The sequence below is a fragment of the Perca fluviatilis genome, chromosome 17, assembly GCF_010015445.1.
Source record: "Perca fluviatilis chromosome 17, GENO_Pfluv_1.0, whole genome shotgun sequence".
Lineage (NCBI taxonomy): Eukaryota > Metazoa > Chordata > Actinopteri > Perciformes > Percidae > Perca > Perca fluviatilis.
In genome coordinates, this window is record NC_053128.1 from 9990932 (window position 1) to 10003291 (window position 12360).

General features: G+C 41.7%; 2 protein-coding genes across 2 annotated transcripts in view; one reads left to right on the forward strand and one right to left on the reverse strand.

Moving 5' to 3' along the window:
• Positions 1-2666: 2666 nt before the first annotated feature.
• Positions 2667-8636, reverse strand: gfi1b (growth factor independent 1B transcription repressor). The gene is made up of 8 exons (XM_039778853.1): positions 8406-8636; positions 8299-8372; positions 7783-7883; positions 7176-7355; positions 6186-6424; positions 5861-5998; positions 5096-5261; positions 2667-3236 (listed from the first exon to the last, which is right to left on the reverse strand). Exons 3-8 carry the CDS (start codon positions 7874-7876, stop codon positions 3058-3060), a joined length of 996 nt encoding a protein of 331 aa, XP_039634787.1. The 5' UTR covers positions 7877-7883; positions 8299-8372; positions 8406-8636; the 3' UTR covers positions 2667-3057.
• Positions 8637-11808: 3172 nt separating this feature from the next.
• Positions 11809-12360, forward strand: part of tsc1b (TSC complex subunit 1b) — a 39864-nt gene continuing 39312 nt past the window's right edge. The window contains exon 1 of the mRNA XM_039779360.1: positions 11809-11922. The gene's annotated coding sequence lies outside the window, so the exon portion shown is untranslated. The remainder of the gene's footprint in view (positions 11923-12360) is intronic.

Sequence of the window (12360 nt, forward strand, 5' to 3'; positions counted from 1 at the left end):
TGCAACTTGCAGACATGTTTATGGACTTTTGAAACCAATTGAATGCACCTTTTCACGCGGCTTCTGAGCTTTCAGAAACGTCTTACACAAGAAGCTCGGCGAGAGCTATACAGTTAGAAAGACCATCAAGTAAGTTTGCAACTTTCAGGATACCACCACGCCTCAGGCAACAGAAATATGCAAATGGCTGAGGGTTTGAACCAGAGCTGGATAACCACATAAACAGTTCCAGCACAGTCCTCATCTGTTTTTTCTGGCATCTGTGTAAAAAAAAAAAAAAATCAAAAGGTCTCTACTAAATTAAGCTTTTCACACCCTTGCACCTGTACACAGGTGAAGGAATGTTACAGGTGCATGCAGACCTGAATGCTATTTTTCATTTCTCCCGGTTTTCACCAGGCTACCCCTGCAGCACCGCCCCTCCCCTTTCAGGACACATGTCCTGTTTGTTTGGCACGTCCCACCCATGATTTCTCTCTTTTCTGTTGGTTACCTATACAGGATTTTGATTTGCTCTGTCTCCTCCACAGCCAGGTCTAACTGTAGTGGATCACAACGGACCCTGTTGCCCTGGTAATATCAACACGTTTTGCATAAAGACCTCAGATTTGTTTGCCAGACCGTAAGCCCTCACGTCTCCTCTATTACCTGTGCAGACACTGATTTCTGCAGCTGTGACGGACTCCCCATGGCACAACATAGGTGAACATACTTTTGAACTTTGGTAAAGTGATGATCCAAAATTAAGTTTCTATATAATTTAAGGTTTATTTATTTATGTATGAGGACAATGCACATTAATCAACAGTTCTGTAAATGTGCCAGTGTTAGCCAGCCTGCTAATTCTCAACTGTATTCCTAGTTACCCAGCATGCATGTCTTTGTGGTGGGACGAAACTGGAGCACCCAGGTAAACCCACGCTAACATGGGGAGAACATGTAAACTCCACACAGAAAGGCCCTGTATACGTATCGAGAGCGAGATGTGGAGTCCTGGAACAAGGACCAATCAGAGTTCACTCGGCTTTTTCAGGAGGGGTATTTAAAGAGACAGGCTCGGAAACAGAGCGTTTAAAGGCCCAGGCACACAAACAACGACAGAAAAGGCAGTTCGGCTGATCAATCTCCCGAAGTTGGTCAAAAAGGTGCCTCGGAAGTCACCAAAGCGACGAGACGTAATACGTCTCCATAACAGCAGGCGGCGCTAATCTGTATTGTCGCCCAAAAATGAAAACCGGCAGCTGATTGGACGAATGCGTCACGTGGGTCTGGTTTCTCCGGAAATTCAAAGACAGACTGTCATGGCGGCTCGTTCAGAATACAATCTCATATTGTACTAAAATAGTTCACCGAATCGTGTTTCTGAAAACATTTTAAGCGAGAAATAGGCCATGCAGTTGCTGAATCTGTCTTCATTTCAGATCAACAAAGATCATCTCCTGCTAAAGAAAGATTTTCGTCAGATGTTGAGAGACTCTAGTCACGTTCATTCTGCTCCCCATTTCCAGGTTAGCGCTCTACCAATCAGATGGGTCATTTGAGTCCGACTGTCGGCAGTGCCCGCCCCGCCGATTATACATGTCAAATCGGCCAAAATGAAGGACGACGGCCCCTCGGACGGACGACGGCACGGAACACACCGAACAGACTCAAGTCAATGACCTCACCAGACTGTCTAACCGCCGATTATCGGCTCTGTGTGTCCGGGCCTTTAGACAGTGTGTGATACAGGTGTAATCAGACACACAGTCTGAGGAAAATAAAGGGTTTCTGAACATCAAAGCATGTAAACATGTTCTAGTAGAACCCCAAAATACAAGTATGAACCTGAAAATGAGCCTGATATAGAAAAAAAAAAACATTTGTACAAACACATCTTGTTCGTGTCAGATTTAAAAGGGCCAGGTGATGATCTGATTTGCCTCGAGCAGCTTAGTCCTAACAGGTTTGGTGTTTGAGGAGGGTGGTGAGTCTTCATTAGAGCCGCCACTTGTTTGTTGAAGTTAATCCAACAGGCTGGCTGGGTGTGGTAACGGCTGACTAAGTAATCAATCCCTCTTCCACAGCCTCCTATTAATCCTTGTATCCCATTAGACTCAACGCACTGTAAAGGCCAAGCACTCACACTGCATGTATGCATGCGAGGGTGTGTGGCCAAAAGTTAATCATGGTGTATCTGACAGTTTGTGCAATTGTGATTTTTTTTTTTTTTTTACTGAGATCAAAGAGCTGGTTGTCACTCTGAAGTAATAACGAGGATGCCGCTGAGCGTCAAACTGAATAAAAGATCTCACTTACAGTAATGGCTGCTAACTCTCCTTCGTCTGCTTTCTAGTCGACTCCCAGGAACAACTATCTCTCTGGCCTCGGATTTGCATGGTGTTCCAGGTGTGTTATTTGAATGCAGCATTACTCCATTACACACTATCTCTGGGCCCGTAAGAGATTTTAACCTGAGGCCACAGTCATAGTTATTCTACATCCTGCTCTGACTGGAAAGCGACTTAGAAAAACACACAGAAAGAAGCAAACAGGCAGTAAAAGCATGTTTACAGTGCTCATCTTAGACACACAGGTGTGCATGTGTTTTGCCTTTAAGGTGCAACGGATTTTGTAATATTACACTTAGCACATCTTTATTTTAAAAGAACGACCAAAGATGTTCCTACTTTTCACCCTTTATTTCAATTAAAAGCATTTATCAACTCACACACAGACTCCAGCCAACATAATATACAATGCCATATTCAAGCACACTTTAAATAAATTATATGAAACCAAAAAATAACGTTCTTGTTGCTTTTGTTATCAAAAGCCTTACACCCAAGTACATTGATTCTAAATGACAACTGCACATCTCCCATTCATCCACATGTAAACACAACTTTTGAAAGATCACTTCCACTATATTAACTAATACAATTGAATTAATTTATTCGTTATACTGATGAGACTTTGCTATAGTTAAATAGCCTTCAATCCGAATTCCATATCAGCTTATTATTTGAATAGAAATGTATTATACACATTAACACAGGCTCTGGTCTGGCTTCCTCTTCACTTCATGCCGTGCTGGCTCTCGTGGTGCCTGCGGAGATCCACTTTACGCTGGAAGCCCTTGGAGCAAATGTCACATCCAAACGGTTTGAAGCCTGTGTGTTTCCTGCTGTGGGTGATCAGGTTGGAGCTTTGGCTGAACGCTTTACCACACACTTGGCACTTGTGGGGCTTTTCACCTACAAAATAAAACACAGAGATATGATGTAACTAAGTACATTTACTCAAGTTCTGTACTTAAGTACAAATTTGAGGTACTTTACTTGAGGCTTCTCTTTTAGTGTCTTTTTGTTGATACATTTCAGAGAGAAATAGTGCACTTCTCACTCCACTACATTCATCTGACAGCTTTAGTTTACTAGTCACTTTACAAATTAGGATTTTTGTACATGTAGTTCATACACATTTAAATTAAACTACCCAACAATATAAGCTGAAATGATTAGCAGATTAAACACTTAGTTGATGACAGAACAGTTTGGATCGTTTCCAGTCTCTAAAATGGGAGGAGTTTTCTGCATCGAGTACTTTTACTTTTAATACTTTAAGTACATCTTCCTGATGATACTTAAATACTTTTTACAGTATTTTTTTTTTCAGAGTATTTTTACAGTGTGGTATTAATACTTTTACTAAGAGACTGTTCGTTATTTATTTCAGGGGCCACCTGAGGAGTTTTGGGATCTTTAGTCAAAATAGACCTGACCCTCCTTTCATCAGCAATACATTTTGGATGACCCTCCAAAATGATTAGGAAAAAGGCATGACCCTCCCCAACAATGTCTTGATGCCTCTTGTACTGGTTTGCGCTTGGCAAAAATGTATTACTTCAAATACTAAGTTACTCATCTAGTAAACTAGTATTCACATGAAATAAAACAATAAAACATTGAGACCATTCAACAAAGCATGCTAGGTAATAAGAACTTCAACACTGGTTGCTATGGACTCGTCACTTGTATATTTTCGCATAGATAAAGCTGCCGAAGCTGAACATTATCCAAAACTCCATTCCTTAGACGAGCGTCAATTTGGGAGCTTGCGTGCGACCGCTCCTTCCTTCTCAAATGCCTTGAAAAGGCGAAAAGTCGTTTGCACAATTTCACAAATAATCACCGGGATCGAAAGGATATTGTTGTATTGGATGTTTTTGAATTAAACAGTACGGCAATAATGCTAATGAATAAAATTATTTTTTCAGCAGATGTCTTAGTTACAACACGATGGAGCTAGCAAAGCAGTTTTTGTGTTTATATGTGCGAGCGGGATTTATTCAGCTCTAAAGCTACAGCTCAAATTGTCTGGCTGACTGAACAGGGAGGGACCCATCTGCTAGCGATAGGGGCCAAGACTGAGAGAGCTACATAGAGCTACATGGATAAATATACACCAAACAAGCCACTTTGAAATTTTGCTGTTCTCATCATACAAACGTGGGGTGACCCTCCCCCCTAGACTAAAACAAATTGGATGACCCTCCCATCAACAAAGAATAAAAAGACATGACCGTCCCCTATTTTCCTCCAGTGGTCCATTCCATAAATACCGAACGGTCCCTAAAGGATCTGAATACTTCTTCCACCACTAAATAAAATACCGAGAAATAAAGCAGTGAGAAAATCAATTAGAAATGATTTGTGTAAATAAGTTGCAGTTTCTTTCCAATTGCTTCGGGAAAATCAGGTTTGTCATCCGTATTGTAAATGGTGCCTGCATGTTTTTTCCCCAAAAGATAAGGTTGGCATTAACACATATGGGTGAAGAATCAAGCCATTGTTCAGATTTGTCAAACATTTATTTGCAACAAATGGCGACGGCATAGAGTCCCTTTTACAGAGCTCTGCATGAAGCAGGAAAACCAGATATGCAAATCATCACGCCATTTGTTTAATTTCCTTTTCTGATTTATCAGTAGTTATATTACTCCTGCTAACAATTCCCACATGCTGCACCTAGAAAGCAGATTACAGCAACAGGAGCCGTGGACAGTTTCATATACGGCCGCCTGCTGTGAAACAATCTACGTACTGTGACTTACCGGTGTGAATGTACGTGTGTTTCTTCATGTCAGACTTCTGGTGGAACCTCTTGCCGCAGTACTGGCAGGGGTAAGGCCTCGTGTCCGAGTGGATGAGCAGGTGCGTGGAGAGAGTGGAGGAGCGCTTGAATGATTTGCCACACATCTTGCACTCAAAGCTTTTTTCCTGGTCAAAGGCAAAAGTAGAAATCATCAATCATCCACAAATGAGGAATTGAGAAAGGTTTGAGCTTCAAGCTTCATTTTTGGCCTTGAAAACAACAGTTGACAAAATCATTTCCATTTTCCCTCTCAGAATAGAGCAGGTTACAATAACCAATTTTAAAGCGGCAGGGTAATTTGTATTTTTAAAGGGACAGGCCATCCATTTTACTCCTCGTGAGGTGTACTGCTTGGAAAACATACATATAATGTGCTATAATGGGCACTTTCTTTTCAAAATCTTTATTGAAAAAACATTGAAATATACAACATTCCACTGTAAGGGGTCTATAGATAGATATAGAAAATAATCCTGATGATGTCATAGTGATGTCACCAGGGTCATATCAGCTTATCACATTTTTAACGTAGAGTCTGTGTCACAAACTGAAGGCGTCGGAAATAAAAGATGTGGACATTTACCAGACAAGAAGAGTCTGATCAAAACACTAGCATTATGGGACATGTAGGAACTTATTTACTCATCTATTCTGGAGCAGCCCATTAAATGGAAGGAGCTTATAATGTTTTATAATGTGCAGCGTCTTGGAGTCAGTGATATACCTGCGAGTGGACGTTCATGTGTTGCTCCAGACTGACTGCGTGGCCGAAGGTCTTCCTGCAGATGCTGCAGCCAAAAGGTCTGGTTCCACTGTGCGACCTCCTGACGTGAACCTCCAGCCCGTGGGGCGTTGAGAACACCTAAAACAGCGTTGGCCCATTAATGGAGGTGTTTCCACCTGATACAGTGCAATGTACATTTCCATTTTGCCTTGATGACGCAGCTTGATGAAATGCTTCGCAACCGAAATGCAATTGAATCTCCCGATACTTTGACCTTTTTATGTTTGTACGGTATACATATGTGAGGCTAACATGTGGTGCGTACCTTCTCACAGGTGATACAGTGGTAGGTGTTGGAGGTGGGGGAGTAGTGCGTGCTGCAGTCCAGAGGCTGCGGAGGCTGCGGAGGCTGCGGGCTGCGGCTGATGTGACTGCCGTACAGATTGCTGGCGTGCTGCAGCACTGTGGGGCTAAAACTCATCTGACGGAGCTTGTAGGAGGAAGGCACCGGCTCCCAGGCGTACGGCGGCTTGTAGTAGGGAGGGAATCCGGCCATGTGAGGCTCTGAGGGTGCACACGTACACACACACACAAAAGAATCACCTATCTGAATGCAAGTTATACTGTAGAGCAGCGATATTCAACAGAGGGTCCGTGACCCCTAGGGGGGGGGGGGTCCTTAGAGTAAAGGCTGTTTTATGCTTCTGCGTCAACTCCACGCCGTAGCTATGCCGTCACTCCTACGGCGTCGTGACCCTTTCGGAGTTCTGCGTCGGGGTTGAACGCCTTTCTTTGCATCGCGGTGCATTTCACCGCCAGAACGCTAGGGGCCGTGTGGTTTCCGGAGGAATCTGACCAATCACAGTCCTTTTGCGGTTTGCGTAGCCTCGACGCGAAGTAACGATTTTTTGGAAGTGCGCGTCGAGCGACGGCGGGGGGGGGGGTCCGCGAACGCAGAGGGGTCTGCGGGGGGTACGCCGTGGATTCGACGCAGAAGCATAAAACAGCCTTAAGTGGCCGCCAAATTATGTTAAAAATTTTACTTTTCAAGTTTCATGTCTGAAAATACACAATAATATGAATCCAACATATAAATAAAAGCAAATTATGTTTAAATAATATATCAATATCCATTTATTTTCATCCATCCGGCTTAGTTTAACATGCAACATAATTCTATACAACATATGCACAATAGCAGGGGGTCCCTACTCCGTCTCTTATTCAGCTAAGGGGTCCTTGGCCTAAAAACCCTTGAAGACCCCTGCTGCAGAGGAAGCAAAAAAAGATGGAGATAAATGCACTGGCAGCTTACCATTTAGGTAGTATGGCTGCGTGGGAGCCATGGGGGGTCTGGTTGGCTCTGGGTGAGCAGGTAAGGGACATTCAAGCTCTGCCTCGTCCTTTTCAAAGGAGCAGTGGTCCGCAGGGGAAGACTGCCCCTCCGACTGAGGCCTGTCTTCAGAGTCCGTGCTCTGGACCTCTAGTCGGTCTTCTGCAAATCCACAACAAATAAAAAGGTGTGACTGATTCAAGCGAAAAGACATGTCTCTGTGTGATTAAATAGCAAGCAAATATTCTATCACAACAAAGCCCTGTTGTTACTATTGGAGGACATTTTGTTTGAATAAGAAACATCTATTCAGTGCTTAGCCTTGACATGTTGAACTGGAGAGTGATGATATATGACTTCATTAAAAGCATACAGGCCTGTTTGGTTAATGCATACCCTTCTTAAAGTTGTTTCAAACGCAGCAGCTGCTAATAATGACATAAGGCTGTAAAAGTAGCCAGTACTAATTTAATTGTTCCAACCATAGCTTCACACTCACACACACACACACACACACACACACACACACACACACACACACACACACACACACACACACGGATAATGTCATCTTTTATGCGAGTCTTACCTGTACTTGTGGGGGCCTTCGGCTCGTCTTCATATGATCGGTGAACATTATAGGACGTGCACCTTTTGTTTTTCACCAGAAATGACCGGGGCATATTGATCCTACACCCCACAAAAAAATAAAAAATAAAATAAATAAAATAAAGTGAGTGAGTGACACAATTAGGCTTAAAACGCACTTTGAAATAAAGCTTTTAGGTTTTTTTGTCTTTAGTTGCAGGCGGGTTACTTTATTATAGGCTTATTTAATGTCTTAGGTAATAATCGTATCCATATATTAAACTCACGCGCTAATAATAGGCTACAAATAGCCTAGTAGGCTAATATAAATGATTATTTCTTTCTAATTGGTCAACAGGCCTATACAGACATGTAACGTTTCATTTGCACATTTGAGAAACGTTGCGGTTGAAATGATTCTATTATTTGTGAAAAGGTGTTACAAGTCGTCAAAAGTTTCCCTCTAGCTGGGTTTAAAAGTTGTTTTACCTTCAGAAGACAGCCTATAGTTACTCACCGTTAACTCAACAGCTCCCCGTCGAAATGAAATGTGCAGTAGGCCCAATAATAGGCTACTAACTACTATTACTACTACTAATAATAATAATAATAATAATAATAATAATAATAATAATGATGTCCTGGGGTGAAGCAGCTCTGCAGAGTAAAATCCTTTCCTTAAAAGTCACAAAAGCAAAGCAGCCTAAAAGCATCACACTTGTTGCTCTCTCTTTTTCTCCCCTCCCTGATTTTCAATCAGATAATTTCGCAGGAGAATCTGACTGTGCTTTCAACCAATGAAATGGCCAACCTGCAGGTGGAAATTTGCGTAAAAAAACACACGGGGCCTTTAGCTGTCCCTGGAACAGTTAACACTGAACACCCAGTGCTCCGGGGGGGGGGGATAGGCCAAGCCTACATGGTCATAAAGTGAATACATATTCTCTTCAAGCAGAGCGTTTCAGTGCTTTAAATGAAGGATCTAATAATAAGAAGAATATTGTTTCCATTCAATTGCATATTGCGCTGATCTTAAAAATAAATAATAATAAAAAAAAAACACATATCAATTTAACTTATTTTATTTTTATTTAATTTTTTTTAAAATACAAGGAAGAATTTCCAAAAAAAAAAAAAAAAAAAATCTGACCATTTCCACCTCCCAATGTTTGAATTACAGGATTTAGTCGGATAATGCTGCGTGTATGACTGTGTTGTGCACAAGGTTTTAATGAGCTAAAGATCATAAGAGTCTGTAGCACCTCCAAAGATACACACACCAAACCAGTCTTGGAGATTAACACTGTTGACTCTTTCTTTATTTATTAAAGCATATCGATATTCAGACAGGCAGATTTCTTTAGTCACGCACGCACAGAATGACAAGATAGGTTGAAATGAAAGAAATATATAGCCTACACGTATTTAAAAAAAAAATTAAAAAAAAGCCTATTATTTGGGGAAAACGGTTTTCAGAAAATACTGACAACTTATCAAATTATGATGAAGAGCATCGAGTCGAAGAGTCGAGAACCATTAGGAGGAGGATGAGAGGCTTTATGAGCTAGGGAAGAAGTGCAAGTGCGACATCTTGTGGACGGCGTGTGTAGCTTAAATCTTGACACGAATAAGTGTTGGGGGGGTCATGAGATTTTTCATTTGATTCATTTTACCCTTAAAACAATCTCTGAATCAGTTCTGTGACTAGGCTTTATTTCTCCACAATATTAAACTGAGCAGCCTTTTAAATCATGTCATGCAATGTGTGTATTTATCTTACACAGCCTATGTTGTGCATGTTATCTGTACTGAAAATCATTTAGGGGCAAGTTCATAATAAAGCTTCACACACACACACACACACACAGCACAGCACAGCACAGCACAGCACAGCACAGCACAGCACAGCACAGCACAGCAGTCTACCCACTGGCCAAAGGATGTTTAAATGGAGCATGTTTAAGTCTTATTGAGGCTTGTTTATTAATTTGCTCTGTTTGTGATTCTGTGTGTTCTTGTTGTATCTATTTTGCAGTGGTAATGTTGACTTGAATTAATGTTAAGAATAACTATTTATATTATGGAATCACATTTTGAGAGCAACCCATACACTGAACATATGTCATGGTTACATTCACTTTACTGCATACTCCACCATGCACATGTCCTTGTATCGTTCATTCAAGTTTATGTAGGCTATGTATGTTGTTGTGGCGGGTTGATGCTACATTTAGTTGTTCTGGCACTCATGAAATGACAATTAACTTTTCTGTTCATTTTACGCTGTATGACAGCAGCTGAATAAGACTAATTATCATAGAAAGAGACAGGGACTTTTGTCAGTGACAATGATGCAACGTCACATTTTATGATATCATATGATGTTGAATGTAATCCGAATGTAAAACTTTTTTTAATTTGTTCAGCTTTAATATTACAAAGTAGTATTGAGGGTATGGAAGCCCATTTCTGCCAGGAAAAGATACAAATAGATAAGATGTCATGAATTGCCAAACATAAAAATATTCATGGTAAGTAAAAATTCTGAGACAGTGGTTCCAGAACTTTTTCACGTCAATGACCCCTAAACTGACACAAATTAGACTACGGATCCCCATTTGATTTTTGCAGCCTGATTTAGTCCTAGGGTCCCGCATATTTTGGATGTTTTATTACAGAAAGTGTAGAAGAAGCCATAGAAACAGAGCACATTTAAGTCCCACCCCCACCGGAGGGTAAAACAACTCTCCGCACTCCATTGACTTGTATTGTGTGAAGGTGCCTCCTCATCAGTTCCGTCTGCTAGCAAACAACAGAAAGTGCCTAAAAAGTGTGTGATGGGATGCACTACCAACATAGCAAATAACCCATATTGTGGTGCTGATTGTTTTCCCCTGCAGTGGGCATGGTCTTCAGAGTATGACTCGATGCGCTCTGTCTCCATGACCAAAAGTCATACATTCTATCCAGGGCTTGACATTAGCACCCGCCAACCCGCCAAATGCGGGTACATTTCGGCAGTGGCGGGTAACACAGTCACTCTCACTAGCCACTTTGGCGCGTGGCATGCCTTTATATTGTAGCACTGGTGGCTGGAGGTGCCCCTGTGCCGGGTTCGGACAGATATTTAGAAATGATGTTTGGGTTCGGGTCGGCCTCGCTCACATCAGCGCGATAAGGCATCGAACATTTTAAATTTAAAAGAGCTTATTATGTAGATGCGCGCCTGTGTTAACGTGCGCTTGTTGCCCCGTGTTAACTGTGTCGGGCTCGGACATAAATATCTTAATGCCTGTTCGGCTCGGGCCGGGTTCGGTTACTGCTCTGTCGGACCCAGGCCAGGCTCGGACAGAAAAATGCGGCCCGATCTGCACTCTAGACAGGAACACAGCTGCGACCCAGTGTGCAGCGGCAGCCCACGGCCAGAGTACGGTGGCCTGTACAGCGCAACAGACCAGCAAGCCGCGGAGACCCACTAAAAAAAAACACTAGCCACAGTGGCTAATGAGCAAAAAAAAGCTAATATCAAGACCTGATTCTATTACTGTGTTACTTTGCATGGAATTAATTCAATCAGGAGAGACTTCCTTGCAATTATGAACATATTTATTGTACAGACAAACATGTAAATGTACAAGTCTCTGGAGATTGGACTCCATCGAACCCAAATGTCCTAAAGGGTTAAGGAAACCCAAACATTTCCCCCGATGGAGTCCAGATACTGGTGGTGGTGAATGAGCAGAGGAACCATCGACAGCCAAGTGCAGACGAACCCAGGTCCGAGGGCGTGACCACCGGTGGCAGAAGGGGAGGAGGCGGGACGCACTCTATTTCCTGAAACGAAAACTGCCAACCGCGGAAGAGAGAGCAGATTTAAAGCAGGAGGTCATGCTGTGATAGGCTCGTGACAATTGGCCGACCCTGATTGGTTTAACTAACAACGACACAGCTGGATCTGATTACTACTGACAAGTGAGGTACCATGAACCAGCTGATCGTTATGAGTGATGGAAAAGGTATATGAAGTCTTCTTTAAGAATTTATGCTGAGCTTCATTAGTGACAATAAATTATTCCCTTTTCTGCTGGGGACCCCCTGGAAACCCTGCCTAGACCCCTAAGAGGTCCCGGACCACACTGTAGTAAGTCATAATTTTGACTTTTATGTGAAATGATGTCATAATTATTACGTTTTAGTCAAATTAGGACATAATAAGTTAGCATTTTTACTGTTGACAAATGATTACATATGTTAAGTTAAACATTTTGAATTACTACCTCGACTTTAAAATATAGAAATAGCATTTTACTTACTTTTCAATTATTTTGACTTTAAAATTATACAAACATACACACATAAATTCAAACATACATACATACATACATACACAGACATTTAGCTATTTCTAATTTTTTTATTATTTTTTTTTTCTGCCGTTCATGGGCTTCCATATAGATCTCCCCACTACCCATTAATGATGTTTAAAAAAAAAATAAAAAACACTACCTGGGAGAAAATAAAGATCTAATTTGCGCGTGCGCTTTTCACATGTGGGTCACGCGAAACCGCATTACACACA

Excerpts from the sequence above, each read along its gene's own strand:
- gfi1b (XM_039778853.1), bottom strand. The coding sequence starts at position 7,876 with ATGCCCCGGTCATTTCTGGTGAAAAACAAAAGGTGCACGTCCTATAAT. Across the intron at positions 7,356-7,782 it reads GAAGGCCCCCACAAGTACAG|AAGACCGACTAGAGGTCCAG; the intron begins GTAAGACTCGCA and ends GTGGATTTGCAG. Across the intron at positions 5,262-5,860 it reads ACATGAACGTCCACTCGCAG|GAAAAAAGCTTTGAGTGCAA; the intron begins GTATATCACTGA and ends GCCTTTGACCAG.